Source organism: Nicotiana tabacum, chromosome 9 (assembly GCF_000715075.1).
Source record: "Nicotiana tabacum cultivar K326 chromosome 9, ASM71507v2, whole genome shotgun sequence".
Taxonomy (NCBI): domain Eukaryota; kingdom Viridiplantae; phylum Streptophyta; class Magnoliopsida; order Solanales; family Solanaceae; genus Nicotiana; species Nicotiana tabacum.
Genome location: NC_134088.1, coordinates 41,427,781 through 41,446,988, shown reverse-complemented (window position 1 = coordinate 41,446,988; position 19,208 = coordinate 41,427,781). Strand labels below are relative to the sequence as shown.

The 19,208-nt window shown below is 42.5% G+C and overlaps 1 protein-coding gene across 1 annotated transcript; it reads right to left on the bottom strand.

Annotated features, from left to right (window-relative positions):
- Nucleotides 1-465: 465 nt before the first annotated feature.
- On the bottom strand, nucleotides 466-1,373 carry LOC142163863 (uncharacterized). Its single transcript, XM_075221010.1, has 2 exons — nucleotides 1,150-1,373; nucleotides 466-841 (listed from the first exon to the last, which is right to left on the bottom strand). Exons 1-2 carry the CDS (start codon nucleotides 1,371-1,373, stop codon nucleotides 466-468), a joined length of 600 nt encoding a protein of 199 aa, XP_075077111.1.
- Between the last annotated feature and the right edge of the window lie 17,835 nt (nucleotides 1,374-19,208).

The window sequence follows — 19,208 nt, the reverse complement described above, 5'->3', positions numbered from 1 at the left end:
ATCAGCTCAAAACATAGATTGATTATAACAGATGCAAAATGAAGTTGTTGAAATTGATGTGGCCAAGTCTAACTTAGACTGCCAACATATCCAAATGGAATCAGGTTAGGACGTAGTTCAATTACAAATAATGACTGAATCTAACGAGGATTGCCTACATATTCCTTCCCACTGAAATCAAGTCAGGGTGTAGTTCCAAGCACATACAATGTGATACTTGGGTTTTCTATTACAAAAGAAAGGGGGAGAGAGAAAACTAATCCTACGTGGATTGCCTAAGTATTCATCCGCAGGAAGTCAGGTCGAGTGTAGTTCCATTACAGCCAAATCCTAACTTTATTGTCTTTAAACGTAGTATCTCTTAATTACGTCTAAGTTGATATGCTTCATGCTAACTTTTTCGTCGATCTCTACCAAGATCAGAGCTCCTCCCAACAACACTCGATGGATCACGTAAGGACCTTGTCAATTCGGCACGAATTTTCCTTTGGCTTCTTCTTGGTTGGGGAATATTTTCTTCAGACACAATTGTCTCAGTATAAACTGGCGAGGCTTCACCCTTTTGTTAAATGCACTGGCCATCCTATTTTGATATATCTGACCATGGCATACTGCATCCATTCTCTTCTCGTCAATGTGCATGAGTTGCTCCTGCCTAACCCGTATCCATTCTACATCGTCTAACTTGGCTACTTGGATGACTCTTAAAGATGGTATCTCAACCTTGGTGGGTATCACAGGTTCAGTGCCATATACCAACATGTATGGCATTGCACCAGTAGAGGTTCTCATGGTGGTCCGATAACCTAGTAAGGCAAAGGATAATTTCTCGTGCCATTGCCTATGATTGTCCACTATCTTTCATTGAATCCTTTGATGTTTTTGTTGGCTGCTTCGACTGCTCCATTCATTTGCGGTCTATAGGCTGTAGAGTTACGGTGGAAAATTCTGAACTTCTCACTAATTTCCCTCATGATATCACTGTTGAGAATAGCTGCATTGTCAGTGATGATTAACTCGGGTATCCCAAATCGGCAGATTATGTTTTTTCAGACGAAATCTGCCACTACATTCTTTGTGACGACCTTGTATATAGATGCTTCGACCCATTTGGTTAAGTAACCGATGGCTACCAAGATGAAATGGTACCTCTTTGATGCAGCAGGCTCTATAGGTCCAATCACATCCATGCCCCAAGCGGCAAACGGCCAAGGCAAACCCATTACATTCAACTCATTAGGCGGAACCCGGATTAAATCCCCGTGGATCCGGCACTGGTGACACTTCTGCACATAGAGGATGTTATCACTTTCCATGGTCATCCAAAAGTATCTGGCTTTTATGATCTTCTTGGCTAAGGTGAAGTCATTCATGTGGGGACCACACGTTCCTGTATGTATTTGTGCTAGAAATCTGGTTGCTTCAGCGGCATCTACACATCTTAACAGACCCAGGTCTGGGGTCCTCTTGTATAAGACTTCCCCGTTAAGGAAAAACTGATTTTCCAGCCTTTTGAGTGCTTGCTTTTAACTGTTAGTAGCACTCCGGATACTCTCTTATTTCGAGGAACCACTTGATGTCGTAGTACCACGGTTTGCCATCTGGCTCTTTGTTTACATGAAAATAGTATGCATGTTGATCCCTGATCTCTATCTCGATTGGGTCGATGTAGTTCTTATCTATATGCTAAATCATGGATGACAAGGTTGCAAGAGTGTCGACAAACTCTTTCTGGATCCTAGGAATGTGCTAGAACTCGATCTTTGTGAACTTCTTGCATAACTCCTTTACATGGTGCAGGTATGGAATGATCATGACATTCTTGGTAGTCCACTCTCCTTGAACTTGATGTATCAATATATTAGAGTCACCTATGAGCAACAACTCTTTGATGTTCATGTCAACTGCCATCCTGATCCTAAGGATGCGCACTTCGTATTTGGCCATATTATTGGTGTAAGGGAAAATTATCTTTGTTGATGATGGGTAGTGTTGTCCTGATTTCGAAATTAGGACTACCCCAATTCCTACTCCTTCGAAATTTGCTACTCCGTCGAAGAACGTTCTCCACCCTAGGTATGACTTTGTGATATCTTCTCCGACGAACAACACCTTCTCGTCTGGGAGGTACGTCGTGAGTGACTCATAATCCTTATCCATTGGATTCTCTGAAAGGTGGTCGGCTAAGGCTTGTCCTTTGATGGCCTTCTGCATTATGTACACAATGTCAAATTCACTGAGAAGAATCTATCATTTGGCTAGTTTTCCTATAGGCATCGGCTTATGAAAAATATACTTGAGCGGGTCGAGCCAGGACATTAAATGTGTGGTGTATGCTGACATGTAATGCCTCAATTTCTGGGCGATCCATGACAAGGCACAACAAGTGCGCTCTATCAAAGTCTATTTGGCCTCACATGATGTGAATTTCTTGCTTACGTAGTAGATGGTCTGCTCTTTTCTTCCGCTTTCATCGTGTTGTCCCAACACGTATCCAAATGCATTATCCAAAACTGACAGTTATAACAATAGTGGCTTCTCGGGCTCGGGAGGAACCAACACTGGTGGATTTGACAAATATTCCTTTATTATGTTGAAGGCTTTCTGACACTCTTCTATCCATTTTGTAGTCGCATCCTTCTTCAGCAGCTTGAAGATAGGTTCACAAATTACTGTGGACTGGGCTATGAAGTGGCTGATGTAATTCAGCCTACCCCGGAAACTCATCCCATCCTTCTTACTCTTGGGCGGTGGCAACTCTTGAATGGATTTGATCTTTGAAGGATGCAATTCTAACCCTTTTTTGCTTACGATGAAACCTAGCAATTTTCCAGCAGGGACTCCGAATACATATTTTGCAGGATTCAATTTCAAACTATACCTCCGCAAACGTTCGAAAAACTTCCTCAAGTCATCCAAATGTTCTAAACTCTTTTGGGACTTGATGATGACGTCATCCACATATAGCTTGATCTATTTGTGAATCATGTCGTGAAAAGGGTTGTCATGGCCCTCATGAAAGTAGCGCCAGCATTTTTGAGGCCGAACGGCATGACTCCGTAGCAGTAAACTCCCCAAGGCATAGTAAACGTTGTCTTTTCTGCATCTTCTTCGTGCATCCAAATCTGGTGGTACCAATTGAAACAATCCACAAATGATTGTAGTTCATGCATCACGCAGTTATCAATGAGGATATGAATATTCGATAAAGGGAAATCGTCCTTCGGGCTGGCTTTGTTGAGATCTCAATAATCCACACATATCCTGATCTTTTCATCCTTCTTGGGAACCGGAATGATATTTGACAACCATGTGGGATAATTGGTGACCCTCACTACATTCACCTCTATTTGCTTGGTTACTTCTTCTTTTATCCTCAAACTTAAATCTGGTTTGAACTTTATAGGTTTTCTTTCGACTAGAGGTCTAGTGGGATCGGTAGGCAATCGATGCAAAACGATGTCGGTTCTTAACCCAGGCATGTCATCATATGACCATGCGAACACATCCATGTATTTTCAGAGGAGCTTGACCAATTCTTCCTTCTGCTCTGCTTCCAGATGGATGATGATTCAGGTTTCTTTTACGTCTTCTTCACTTGCTAGGTTGACCACTTCTGTCTCTTCAAGGTTTGGCTTTTTCTGGCTTTCCAGCTGATCGATCTCTTGTGGAAGATTATCTGGTATCATACTCCTGTTGTATTCCTTGTAATTTGGATCGCTTTGCTCGAGGATTTCTTTGCATGTCATAATCGTGGAACGTGGGTTTTTATCGTTTTGAATACTGAAAAGAAAAACTAAGTATAAATGAAGCGATAAATAAATATGCAATAACTTTAAGAAAACATTTCTTTCATTTCAAAAGAGGAACGTCTGAGCGTTGAAAGAGGCAAATGACAAAAAGTACAGATACGGTTCAAGCCTCAATTGACCGTGTACACTTTTCAAAAAATTTACAACTCCACACTACCAAGACTCTCGGCGAACCAAAGACAGGTTGGTGGTCAAATTCTGCATGTCCTCTCCTGGTTCGGCATTCTCAATGGTCGGTGTCTTGATATCAATTCTTTCACAGCATTCCTCGATCATGGTCACGAACAACCTTTCTATTGACGATGTCATCCTTTGGTGTTGAGCTTTGACCCGTACCCGAAACACGCTCTGGCACAAAAGCCTTTTTCTCGAAACTATAGCTGCAAGTCTTCCCTGTCAGAGGTTGATACCCTATGCCGGCTCTACCTTTATGCCCATTTGACTCAATCGGCTCTGTTATCTCATCTGATCGGGCTCCCAGCCCAGTTCCCGGTCTGTATCCATACTTCATCATTTCTTTCATGGCCATCTTTGATCTATATGGTGATTGCATTCGCAGGTTTTGCTCGATCTCTTCTATTTTCGTGGTCTGCATGATCTCAACTGCATGGAAAGCGACCCCGTCTAATCTCTCTATGAATGGCACTACATGTTCCAGATAAGCTGATTGGCTACATTCGCTGTGGATTACTATCTCTTTACAAGCCCACTCGAATTTCATGCACTGGTTTAAGGTAGATGGGGTTTCCCCTTCCATGTGTATCCAAGGTCTTCCTATGTCACAACCCAAAACTTAGCATGTCGTGATGGCGCCTAACGTGGTACTAGGCAAGTTGACATTTTAAAATGCTTCCAACACTTTTAAGTAAACAATAAAATAACACAGGTTTGAATAATTAAAGTCCTCATAAACTGGATAAGAAGTCAAACTCAATACGGAAGTTCCCAAAACCAGGGTGTCACTGAGTACATGAGCGTCTATACAACACAAGTCTGAAAATACTATCTATGAAAAGCTAAAACTAAATATATAAAGCTGAAAGATAGGGAGTGAGAGTCAAGATCTGCAAACGCTGGGCAACTACCTTGAAATCTCCAAATGATCAGGCTGCATGGATAATCAACACCCACTGTGACCAGAAGCACCTGAATATGCACACGAAGTGCAGGGTGTAGCGTGAGTACAACCAACTCAATAAGTAATAAGACTACCTATTGGACTGAAAGTAGTGACGAGCTTCATGGATGTAGTTCAATTTACAGACAATATAATACAGGAAAAATAGGCATGCTCCCAAGTTTGACATTTAAAGCCAAAATAGTTAATTCATGTCAAGTTCAATTGAAATAGGATATAGAATCTCTCAGGAATTTCATGATAGTGATATATGCCAGCTGAAGCACATCATTAACGAAATTAAGTGCACATACTCAGAGTAACAGTCACTTAGTCCTCCCAATCACTCCAGCCTCACAGTCACTCATTCCTCACAATCTCTCATTTCTCTCAGACACTCGGCAATCGCACTCGCACTCAGTAGGTATATGCGCTCACTGGGGGTATACAGACTCTGGAGGGGCTCCTTTTGCCCAAGCGCTATAACAAGTCAATCATGGCATAAATCAATAAAACATGTCGCGACGTACACCCTGCTCCCATAAATATCCTAACAATCAGGCCCTCGGCCTCACTCAGTCATCAATCTCTCCAGTCTCTCGGGCTCTCAAAAATCATGATAATCAGCCCAAACAGCGATGATATAATGTATCAATAAAGAACAATATAGACTAAGATATAATATGCTGTAAAGCTGTGGCTGAGTACAAAACAATTTAGCAGATAATTCAACATGTAACACGACCTTTGTGGGTCCCTACAGTTCCAACACATAGCCTAAACATGATTTATAACATGATTTGCAGTCCAACTTTTATAACACATGGAGAATATATGGATGACAACAGATTATTCAACTATATAGTTCCATGGAATTGACCATGTCACAATTCCTACGGTGCATGCCCACACGCCCGTCACCTAGCATGTGCATCACCTCAAAACCAATCACATGACACATAATACGGGCTTCATACCCACAGAACCAAATTTAGAACTCTTACTTACCTCAATCCGTTCAAATCCATACTCCACCATGCCCTTGCCTCACGAATCGGCCTCCAAATCACAATACGGACACGGTCCTAAGTCCAAAATCAACCAACGGAGCTAACGGTGCCATCAAAACTCCACTCAGGAGTCGTCTACACTAAGTCCACATCCGGTCAACCTTTTCAACTAAAGTTTTCATCTTTGAGACTAAGTGTCTCAATTCATTCCGAAACCTCACCGGACCCGAACCAACTACCTAGGCAAGTCACATGACAAATGTGAAACATAAAATGAGCAGTAAATGGGGGAAACAGGGCTACAACTCTCAAAATGATCGGCCGGGTTGTTACATCCTCCCTCTCTTAAACAAACGTTCATCCTCGAATGGGTCTAGAAATGCATAATATTCTGAAATCATAGCATATCTGTAGGATTTGAATGTTACAACCCAAATTCGCATACCATAGATCACGTCGTAAGTTAGTCGATGTAAATCCAAGAAGAGATTATCTTTGAGATGATAAGAAGTTAATCCTATTGGTCTTAAACGATACAAGGGTGTATAAGAGTGGTTAACAAATATTAGAAGTTAAACGAATCAAGGATGTTGTAACCCGTATTTTCGGGTAACACTAGAGGTGATTAACTGTCCCAAGAGGTCTTGTTTTAATGTATTTGAATCATATAATATCCGCATCATAAGTCTTGAAGTCAAGCGAGTTATGAAACAAAAGTCGATAAAAGTTGTCGCAACTTAGGTTTATAATTTTACTTAAACTTTAGGTCAAATGTTACTGCATTTTTCTCCCAATGTTCTTGGAATTATGGGGTGATCTACCTATCAAATTGAAGATCTATGAGTCTAGTTTCCAACGCATTAAACCGTTCGTCGATACGATCTCGGAATAGAGAGATATTCGCGTTTTCGAGAGAGTGCGCCAAGCTGCTCTCTATGGGGCCCACAAAGGCGGTTCAAGACATATGGACATATATAAGATACCTCAACCCCGTTTTAAGTCATTATTTTTCAGTATATTCAGACCTTATAACCCTAAAATCAGTATCTCAAGGTTCTCTCATGATCCAAGAACCAAACAAAGGGCAAACAACACAAATCAAATGTCGGGAATCCCGTGGCGCTAGTAAGTTTCTTGTTCTTCTTGTTGTTGCTGATTTTTGTGTTGTTCCAGCTCGTGTGGGAGGTTTTTTTAAGTGTTTTATGTCCTGTAAATACACCTTCAAGTTTTTAATATCAACCCTAGGTGATTTCAAGTCTACTAAAGTAATTCTAGTGCCGAAAAACCCGAATTAATTGCTAGTTTTGCTTCCTTGTTCTTGTGGCAGAATTGAAGGGATATTTCGTGGAAAATTAAGGTCAAATTGGAGTTGTTCTTTCTGTTTAAAGGTAAGGAACCTCTTACCCTATATATATTTAAGATTATCCAAGTTGCAGCTAAGTCGTTGAAGCTAGAACTTGTGAAATATATATCGAAAGGCTTGGTAGTAATGTTGTTGGTTGGTGGACTGTTTTGGAGGCTCAATATGATTATTAATGATGTTGTTTGGGCTGTTTGGTGATTGTATTTACTTGTGGGAAGTCATATAAATAGGGGAGGTGCTGTCCGTTTCATCGTAAAATAGGTTGTGGTCGATACATAATAGTTACGACGCTTAAACGATAATGATAGTGTCATTTGTCTTATTGTAGACTAAGGAGTCGTGACATTTGCATAGCTTGAGGTTGGGCAGTATATACAAGGTATGTGAGGCTATCCCCTTCATTCTTTTGCACGACTCCGATTGTACATAATGTAATGAACGAGCTCCCAAAGATACTCTACTCTTAGAAGCTAGCAGTACTTACATTGCTGCCCTTCTTATGAAATGATTGATATTGATGTTACTTCTCTTATTCTTATATTATCAATGTTGTTGGTAGTTCCTTATTCTTATAAGATTCTTGATGAAGAGTTAATCCTAATAACACGTACGAAGGATACCGACCTTACGTCACTCCGAAAGGTTCAAAATGTGATTCCAATGAGTCCAGCATGCATCATATATATGTATCTATTTTACTCTACCGAGCCGCGCTATAGTCGGCCGGGTATGGCACCTATTGTGAAACCACTGATCAGTTGGGTTTTACCGAGCTCCACGTGGCCGGGTACGATTCTACCGAGCCCTATGATGGCCGAGTACGTTTTACCGAGCCTATTACGGCCGGGTACGATATGATGATGGTGATGCCCACAAAGGCGTATGTTTTAAAAGTTTATGTATATATATGTATGTATCATGTATTTCATGTCAGTAGCCCTCAGAGGTACCCAGATGTCACAGGTTGTATATTCTCTATCCCTGTTTACATTACTGTTCTCACTTATGCTTTCCTGCCTTACATACTCAGTACTTTATTCGTACTGACGTCCTTTTTATTTGTGGACGCTGCATGTCATGCTGCAGGTCCTGATAGACGGGTAGAGGCAGCTCCCCCATCACAGTAGGCTATCCGGTTCAGCGGTTATTGGCGAGATCCCTTCTCCGGACTTGCCGTGGTCTTGGTATGCATTTTTGTTATAGACATTATGGGTATGTCGGGGCCCTGTTCTGGCAATGTTGTAGCATTTATGTTCTTTTAGAGGCTCATAGACAGGTGTCGACTTATGTATGGTTTAGAATGCCTTGTCGGCTGATTTTTGTTGTATAGTCTTTCATGACATCATGGTAGCTCGTACCTTATATATAGTTTCTTGACAGTCTTGTCGTCCCATGTTATGTATGTTCATGACATTATCTTTCATTGTTGGATGTTCATGATCCATGTCTACTATTTATATTGATCTTGTTGGCCCTTAAAGATGATAAGGAAGGTTAGATAAAATGTACGTTGGTGCTCGGCAAGTATGGCCCGGGTGCTAGTCATGACCCTCCAGTTGGGTCGTGACAAACATGGTATCAGAGCAAGTCTGTCCTAGGGGTTGTCTATGAGCCGTGTCTAGTAGAGTTTTGATTAGGATGTGTAGTGCGCCACATTTATAATCAGGAGGCTACGTGACATCTAGGGTTGTTACCTTCTTCCTGAATCTAGATCGTGCTTAGAGTTGAGTAGTAAGTGTTCATATCTAATATTCACCTTGTTTTCTTTCAGCGATGCCTTCGACTAGGAAGCAAGCGATTAGTAAACGGCTTGATACAGCTGTGGGAGAGGGTAACATTCAGGTGCCTCCAGCCAGAGCAGGCCAAAGTGAGGCTTAGAGTGAGATGCCGTCTCATACCTCTCTGTCTCCTCCCGAGGATATTAGGAGGCACCCAGTACATCCAGTTCCTCCGTCTGGCACTACAGACCACGATATGCGCAGTGCGGTGCAATTGTTGACTAGCTTGGTAGCTGCTCAGGCTCAGAGGCAGAATACCGGTGCTGCTGATAAACCGGTTAGTGCGAGAGTTCGTGATTTTATTAATCTAGACCCTCCAGTGTTTACCGGATCAGACCCCAAGGAGGACCCACAAATATTTATTGATCAGATTCATCGTACATTGCGGGTTATGCATGCTAGTGATACGGAGGCAGTAGAGTTGGCTTCTTATCGGTTACGGGATTTAGCAGTTTTCTGGTATGATAGTTGGGAGAGATCTAGGGGTCCGAACGCTCCTCCAACTGTGTGGAAGGAATTTTCTAAGGCCTTTCTTTGTCACTACTTGCCAGTTGAGATACGACGAGCTAGAGCTGATAAGTTCTTGAAACTTCGACAGGGTAATATGAGTGTACGAGAGTATAGTATACAGTTTGATTCTTTAGCAAGGTATGCTCCCCATATGGTGTCAGAGATGAGTGATAGGGTGCATCTATTCGTGAACGGGTTGGGACCACATCTGATAAATGAGTGCACAACAGCCTCCTTGGTAGAGGGCATGGATATTTCCCGTATTCAGGCTTATGCGCAGACCCTAGAGGATCGTAAGCGCCAGCAAAGGGCAGATAGGGAGCAGGATAGGGGCCAGCATAAGAGGGCGAGATTTGCAGGGTATTCTGATGAGTTCAGAGGCAGTATCAGGCCCCAATCTTCGAGGAGTTCGGCGCCACCTGTAGCTAGTGCTCCTCCACAGTTTCAGAGGCCTCGGTATGATCGATTTACCTATTCTGGTTCAGGTCAGAGTTTGAGGGCATCAGGCTCACAATTTCATAGAGATACTAGTCAGACGAGACCCCCAACACCTCGTTGTGATCAGTGCGGCAAGGCCCACTTTGGACTGTGCCGTCGAGGTTCCGATGCGTGCTATTCTTGCGGACAGCGTGGCCATATGATGCGGGATTGTCCTAACAGAGGAGGTGGTGGTATGGCTCAACCGACTGGATCTGTGTCTGGTTCTTCCTCATCAGTTCGACCTCCAGCACAAGGTTTTCAACAGTCGACAGGTCGTGGTAGAGGTAGAGGTTCAGTGCCGAGTTCGAGTGGTGCTCAAAATCGAACCTATGCTCTAGTAGGTCGACAAGATCTCGAGTCATCTCCGGATGTTGTTACAGGTATATTGTCTGTGTTTTCTTATGATGTATATGCGCTAATTGATCCAGGATCTACCTTATCATATGTTACACCCTTTGTGGCTAATAAGTTTGGCATTGAACCTGAATTGATAAGTAAAACACTTGCGGTATCCACTCCGATAGGAGATTCTGTGATTGCTAGAAGGGTTTATAAAGGTTGCACTGTGATGATTTGTAGTCGTCAAACCTCGGCAAATTTATTTGAGTTAGAAATGGTTGATTTCGATGTGATAATGGGAATGGACTGGTTGGCCTCATGCTATGCAAATGTTGACTATCGTACGAAGATGGTTAGGTTTCAGTTTCCAGGTGAACCCGCCATTGAATGGAAGGGAACATTGCTACGCCGAAAGGTAGGTTTATTTCCTATCTTAAGGCAAGGAAGATGATCTCAAAAGGTTACATTTATCATCTTGTTCGCGTTAGGGATGCCGAGGCGAAGCCGCCTACTCTACAATTAATCCCCGTGGTCAATGAATTTCCAGATGTTTTCCCAGATGAACTCCCAGGCCTTCCTCCTGAAAGGGAGATTGAGTTTAGCATTGATGCATTGCCTGACACTCAACCGATCTCTATCCCTCCATATAGGATGGCCCCGGCAGAGTTGCAAGAGTTGAAAGCACAGTTGAAGGACTTGCTGGATAAGGGTTTCATTAGGCCTAGCACTTCACCTTGGGGTGCGCCAGTCTTGTTCGTGCGGAAGAAAGATGGGTCGTTAAGGATGTGTATCAATTATCGACAGTTGAATAAGTTTACAATAAAGAACAAGTATCCACTTCCAAGAATTGATGACCTGTTTGACCAACTCCAGGGTGCCAAGTATTTCTCCAAGATTGACTTGCGTTCAGGGTATCATCAGGTGAGGGTTAAGGAGAAGGATATTCCAAAGACGGCCTTCCGGACAAGATATGGGCATTTTGAGTTCTTGGTGATGTCGTTCGGGCTAACAAATGTCCCGGCAGCTTTTATGGATCTCATGAATAGTGTATTCAGGCCCTATCTTGATGTGTTCGTGATCGTATTCATTGATGACATTCTGGTGTATTCTCGTTCGGAGGCGGAACATACGGGCCACTTGCGGATAGTATTACAGACCCTTCAGGATCATAAGTTATATGCTAAGCTCTCTAAATGTGAATTCTGGCTGAACTCAGTAGCATTCCTTGGTCATGTGATATCTGATGAGGGTATTAGTGTCGACACTCAGAAGATCGATGCAGTGAAGAATTGGCCGAGACCGACAACACCGTCAGAAGTCCGCAGCTTCCTGGGGCTAGCAGGATATTATAGGCGGTTTGTAGAAGGGTTTTCCTCTATATCAGCACCATTGACTAAGTTAACACAGAAAGCTACCAAGTTCCAGTGGTCTGATGCTTGTGAACATAGTTTTCAGGAGCTAAAGAATCGATTGACATCCGCGCCAGTGCTCACTCTCCCAGAAGGAACAGAAGGTTATGTGGTATATTGTGATGCCTCAGGTATAGGTTTGGGGTGCGTATTGATGCAACGTGGGAAGGTGATTGCTTATGCATCAAGACAATTAAAGAAGCATGAAAAGAATTACCCGACTCATGATTTGGAATTGGCTGCAGTAATATATGCTTTGAAGATATGGAGGCACTACTTATACGGCGTCCATGTTGACATCTACACAGATCACAAGAGTTTACAATACATCTTCAAGCAAAAGGAGTTGAATTTGAGGCAGCGTAGGTGGCTTGAATTACTGAAAGACTATGACGTCGAGATATTGTACCATCCCGGTAAAGCCAATGTTGTGGTAGACGCTCTCAGCCGTAAGTCAATGGGAAGCTTATTACATATTGAGGCATGTAGACAAGGGTTGACCAAAGAGCTTCACCAGCTGGCCAATATGAGAATCAGATTGTTGGACTCTGATGACGGAGGTGTTACTGTACAGAATACAGCAGAATCATCTTTGGTAGCCGAGGTAAAAGCACGGCAATATGAAGATCCTACCTTAGTAAGATTGAGAGAGGGAATTCAGCAGTGTAAGATTATAGCTTTCAAGATCGGAGGAGATGGGACACTGAGATACCAGGGCCGATTATGTGTACCTAGTGTGGCAGGGTTGCGAGAGAAGATTATGATTGAGATTCACCAGTCCCGATATTCTATCCATCCTGGCTCGACAAAGATGTATCATGACGTTAAGGAGCAGTATTGGTGGGATAACATGAAGAAGTCTATTGCAGAATTTGTAGCCCAGTGTCCTAATTGTCAACAAGTAAAGATCGAGCATCAGAAGCCTAGTGGATTGATTCAGAATATAGAGATTCCGACCTGGAAATGGGAGGTGATTAATTTGGACTTCATTATTGGATTACCTCGCTCTTATCATAAGTTTGACTCCATCTGGGTGATAGTTGATCGACTTACAAAATCTGCCCATTTTCTACCAGTTAAGACAACTTACACGGCTGAAGATTATGCGAAGTTATATATCAAGGAGATTGTTAGGCTTCATGGTGTGCCGGTATCTATTATATCAGACCGAGGAGCTTAATTTACGGCTAACTTTTGGAGGTCTTTTCAGAAGGGTTTAGGTACACAAGTAAATCTCAGCACTGCATTCCATCCGCAAACTGACGGACAGGCTGAACGTACCATCCAGATGCTTGAAGATATGCTACGAGCATGTGTTCTAGATTTCAAGGGGAATTGGGATGACCATCTGGCACTTATAGAATTTGCCTACAATAATAGCTACCATTCCAGTATTAAAATGGCCCCGTATGAGGCACTGTACGGGAGGAGATGTAGATCACCAGTTGGATGGTTCGAAGTCGGTGAGACAGAATTATATGGGCCAGATTTGATTCACCAAGCCATTGAGAAGGTGAAAGTGATACAAGAGCGACTGAGGACGGCACAAAGCAGGCAAAAGTCTTATTCCGATGTCCGGCGTCGTGATCTGGAATTTGAGGTTGGTGATTGGGTTTTCCTGAAGATCTCGCCGATGAAGGGTGTTATGCGTTTTGGGAAGAAGGGTAAGTTGAGTCCGCGGTATATTGGGCCGTACAAAATTCTTCGACGAATTGGACAGGTTGCTTACGAGTTAGAATTGACATCTGAATTGGAATTTGTCCACCCGGTATTCCATGTATCTATGTTGAGAAAATGTATTGGAGACCCTTCTCGGGTCGTCCCTATCAAAGATGTACAAGTTACAAAGGATCTATCATATGATGAAGTGCCAGTGGCTATATTAGATCGACAAGTCCGCAAGCTGAGAACAAAGGATGTAGCTTCCGTGAAAGTATTATGGAGGAACAAGAATATAGAAGAAATGACATGGGAAGCATAAGAGGAGATGAAGTCTAAATACCCTTACCTATTCCAGAGTGAAGATAACGAGGATGCCGGGGGAAAGAAGGACGCATTATAAGGTGAAACGGCTCTATGAGGTAAGCAATAGCTTGTGAATACTCTTTTTTTTAATACAAAATGGTGATATGCAGATAATGTACATATCCATAATGCTTTGTATAGTCTTGTAAGGCCATAGGTTGGGTTTAACTGCTTGCAAGTTTGGCTAGTGTCCATTTTATGGGGGAAACTCAGCCGGAAATCTCCGTCGGAATCCACGATGAGTTAGACACCCCATAAACCCTTACATTCAAGGACGAATGTTCCTAAGGGGGAGAGGGTGTTACAACCCAAATTCGCATACCATAGATCACGTCGTAAGTTAGTCGACGTAAATCCAAGAAGAGATTATCTTTGAGATGATAAGAAGTTAATCCTATTGGTCTTAAACGATACAAGGGTGTATAAGAGGTTAACAAATATTAGAAGTTAAACGAATCAAGGATGTTGTAACCCGTATTTTCGGGTAACACTAGAGGTGATTAACTGTCCCAAGAGGTCTTGTTTTAATGTATTTGAATCATATAATATCCGCATCATAAGTCTTGAAGTCAAGCGAGTTATGAAACAAAAGTCGATAAAAGTTGTCGCAACTTAGGTTTATAATTTTACTTAAACTTTAGGTCAAATATTACTGCATTTTTCTCCCAATGTGCTTGGAGTTATGGGGTGATCTACCTAACAAATTGAAGATCTATGAGTCTAGTTTCCAACGCATTAAACCGTTTGTCGATACGATCTCGGAATAGAGAGATATTCGCGTTTTTGCGAGAGTGCGCCAAGCTGCTCTCTATGGGGCCCACAAAGGCGGTTTAAGACATATGGACATATATAAGATACCTCAACCCCGTTTTAAGTTATTATTTTTCAGTATATTCAGACCTTATAACCCTAAAATCAGTCTCTCAAGGTTCTCTCATGATCCAAGAACCAAACAAAGGGCAAACAACACAAATCAAATGTCAGGAAGCCCGTGGCGCTAGTAAGTTTCTTGTTCTTCTTGTTGTTGCTGATTTTTGTGTTGTTCCAGCTCGTGTGGGAGGTTGTTTTAAATGTTTTATGTCCTGTAAATACACCTTCAAGTTTTTAATATCAACCCTAGGTGATTTCAAGTCTTCTAAAGTAATTCTAGTGCCGAAAAACCCGAATTAATTGTTAGTTTTGCTTCCTTGTTCTTGTGGCAGAATTGAAGGGATATTTCGTGGAAAATTAAGGTCAAATTGGAGTTGTTCTTTCTGTTTAAAGGTAAGGAACCTCTTACTCTATATATATTTAAGATTATCTAAGTTGCAGCTAAGTCGTTGAAGCTAGAACTTGTGAAATATATATCGAAAGGCTTGGTAGTAATGTTGTTGGTTGGTGGACTGTTTTGGAGGCTCAATATGATTATTAATGATGTTGTTTGGGCTGTTTGGTGATTGTATTTACTTGTGGGAAGTCATATAAATAGGGGAGGTGCTGTCCGTTTCATCGTAAAATAGGTTGTGGTCGATACATAATAGTTACGACGCTTAAACGATAATGATAGTGTCATTTGTCTTATTGTAGACTAAGGAGTCGTGACATTTGCATAGCTTGAGGTTGGGCAGTATATACAAGGTATGTGAGGCTATCCCCTTCATTCTTTTGCACGACTCCGATTGTACATAATGTAATGAACGAGCTCCCAAAGATACTCTACTCTTAGAAGCTAGCAGTACTTACATTGCTGCCCTTCTTATGAAATGATTGATATTGATGTTACTTCTCTTATTCTTATATTATCAATGTTGTTGGTAGTTCATTATTCTTATAAGATTCTTGATGAAGAGTTAATCCTAATAACATGTACGAAGGATACCGACCTTACGTCACTCCGAAAGGTTCAAAATGTGATTCCAATGAGTCCAGCATGCATCATATATATGTATCTATTTTACTCTACCGAGCCGCGCTATAGTCGGCCGGGTATGGCACCTATTGTGCAACCACTGATCAGTTGGGTTTTACCGAGCTCCACGTGGCCGGGTACGATTCTACCGAGCCCTATGATGGCCGGGTACGTTTTACCGAGCCTATTACGGCCGGGTACGATATGATGATGGTGATGCCCACAAAGGCGTATGTTTTAAAAGTTTATGTATATATATGTATGTATCATGTATTTCATGTCAGTAGCCCTCAGAGGTACCCAGATGTCACAGGTTGTATATTCTCTATCCCTGTTTACATTACTGTTCTCACTTATGTTTTCCTGCCTTACATACTCAGTACTTTATTCGTACTGACGTCCTTTTTATTTGTGGATGCTGCATGTCGTGCTGCTGGTCCTGATAGACGGGTAGACGCAGCTCCCCCATCACAGTAGGCTATTCGGTTCAGCGGTTATTGGCGAGATCCCTTCTCCGGACTTGCCGTGGTCTTGGTATGCATTTTTGTTATAGACATTATGGGTATGTCGGGGCCCTGTTCCGGCAATGTTGTAGCATTTATGTTATTTTAGAGGCTCATAGACAGGTGTCGACTTATGTATGGTTTAGAATGCCTTGTCGGCTGATTTTTGTTGTATAGTCTTTCATGGCATCATGGTAGCTCGTACCTTATATATAGTTTCTTGACAGTCTTGTCGTCCCATGTTATGTATGTTCATGACATTATCTTTCATTGTTGGATGTTCATGATCCATGTCTACTATTTATATTGATCTTTTTGGCCCTTAAAGATAATAAGGAAGGTTAGATAAAATGTACGTTGGTGCTCGGCAAGTATGGCCCGGGTGCTAGTCATGACCCTCCAGTTGGGTCGTGACACATCTCCCGCTCGGTCTCCCAAGTAGCCTCCTCAACTGGCTGACCTCTTCACTACACCTTTACTGAAGCTATATCCTTTGACCTCAACTTTCGAACCTTCCGATCCAATCACCAATCAAATGAACTATGTTGAACTCCAAAACATGAGACGGATCGCCGACATACTTTCAGAGCATAGAAACATGAAACACTGGATGCACACTCGACAAACTAGGTGTCAAGGCAAGCTTGTAAGCCACCTCTCTAATCCTCTGAATTACCTCAAATGGCCTAATATACTGAGGGCTCAACTTGCTCCTCTTCCCGAACCTCATAACACCCTTCATGGGTGACACCTTGAGCAGTACCTTCTCCCCAACTATAAAATCAACATCACGAACCTTCCTATCGACGTAACTCTTTTGTCTAGACTGCGCCGTGCGAACCTGATCCTGAATCAATTTAACCTTGTCCAAAACATCCTGAACCAGGTCAGTACCCAATAGTCTAGCCTCCACCGGCTCAAACTAACCCACCGGAGATTGACACTATCTCCTATACAAAGCTTCATATAGAGCCATCTGAATGCTCGATTGGTAGCTGTTGTTGTAGGCAAACTCCGCTAGCGGTAGAAACAGATCCCAAGTACCCCCGAAATCAATGACACAAGCACGTAGCATGTCCTCCAATATCTGAATAGTGCACTCTGATTGTTCGTCCGTCTGATGGTGAAATGTGTGCTCAACTCAACCTGTGTCCCCAACTCTCGTTGTACTGCTCTCCAAAACTGCAATATAAACTGCTTGCCCCGATCTGAAATGATGGACACCGGCACACCATAAAGGTAAATAATCTCGCGGATGTAAATCTCAGCCAACCACTCCGAAGAGTAAGTAGTCCTAACTGGAATGAAGTGCGCGGACTTGGTCAGCCGATCCACAATCACCCAAATAGCATCAAACTTCCTCGAAGTCCGTGGGAGCCCAACTACAAAATCCATGGTGATCTGCTCCTATTTCTACTCTGGAATATCTAGCCTCTGAAGAAATCCACTCGGTCTTTGATGTTCATAATTCACCTGCTGACAGTTCAGGCACCGAGCTACAAACCCCACTATATCATTCTTCACTCTCCTCCACCAATTATGCTGCATCAAGTCCTGGTACATATTTGCGGCACCTGGATGAATGGAATACCGCGAATTGTGGGCCTCCTCAAGAATCAACTCACGTAGCCCATCTACATTAGGCACACAAATCCGACCATGCATCCTCAACACCCCATCATCCCCAATAGTAACATCTCGTGCATCACCGTGCTGAACTGTGTCCTTAAAAACAAGCAAATGAGGATCATCATATTGGCGCTCTCTGATACGATCATCTAAGAAAGACTGAGAAATCACAAAAGCTAGAACCCGACTGGGCTCCAAAACATCTAATCTCACGAACTGGTTGGCCAATGAACGTCAACTACAAGAGGTCTCTAACCAACAGAATTGAATGCAATGCTACCCATACTCACCGCCTTTCTACTCAAGGTATCAACCACCACATTGGCCTTCCTGGGGTGATACAGAATAGTAATATCATAGTCCTTTAGCAGCTCCAACCATCTTCGATGCCTCAAATTTAGATCCTTTTGTTTGAACAAGTGCTGGAGGCTCCGATGATCCGTAAATACCTCACAAGACACATAATAGAGATAATGTCTCCAAATCATCAATGCATGAACAATGGGAGCCAATTTCAAATCATTAACAGGGTAGTTCTTCTCATGGGGCTTCAACTGACGTGAATCATAAGCAATATCTCTACCTCCTTGCATCAATACGCAGCAAATAATAATCCGAGAAGCATCACAATACATTGTATAAAAACCAAAAGTTGAAGATAGAACTAGAACTGGAGTTGTGGTCAATGCAGTCTTGAGCTTATGAAAGCTCTCCTCACACTCATCCGACCACCTGAAATGAGCACCCTTCTGGGTCAATTTGGTCAAAGGCGATGTAATAGACGAGAGATCCTCCATGAAGCGACGATAACAATCGGCCAAGATGAGAAAGCTCCGAATCTCAGTAGCTGAGGATGGCCTGGGCCAACTCTGAATCGCCTCTATATTCTTTGGATCCACCTGAATCCCCTTACTGGACACTACGTGCCCCAAGAACGCCATCGAACTAAGCCAAAACTCACACTTGGAAAACTTGGCATGAAGTTTCTCCTCCCTCAACCGTTGCAACACAATCCTCAAATGCTGGGCATGCTCCTCCTGGCTACGAGAGTACACCAGGATATCATCAATGAATACTATGACAAACGAGTCGAGATAAGGCTGAAATACATTGTTCATTAGATGCATGAATGTTGTTGGGGCGTTGGTCATCCCCAAAGACATCACAAGAAACTCATAATGACCAGAACGGGTCCTAAATATTGTCTTTAGAATATCCGAGTCCCGAATCTTCAAGTGGTGATACCCAGACCTCAAATCAATCTTAGAGAACACCCTCGCTCCCTGAAGCTGGTCAAATAGATCATCAATGTGCGGCAAAGGATACTTGTTCTTGATTGTAACTT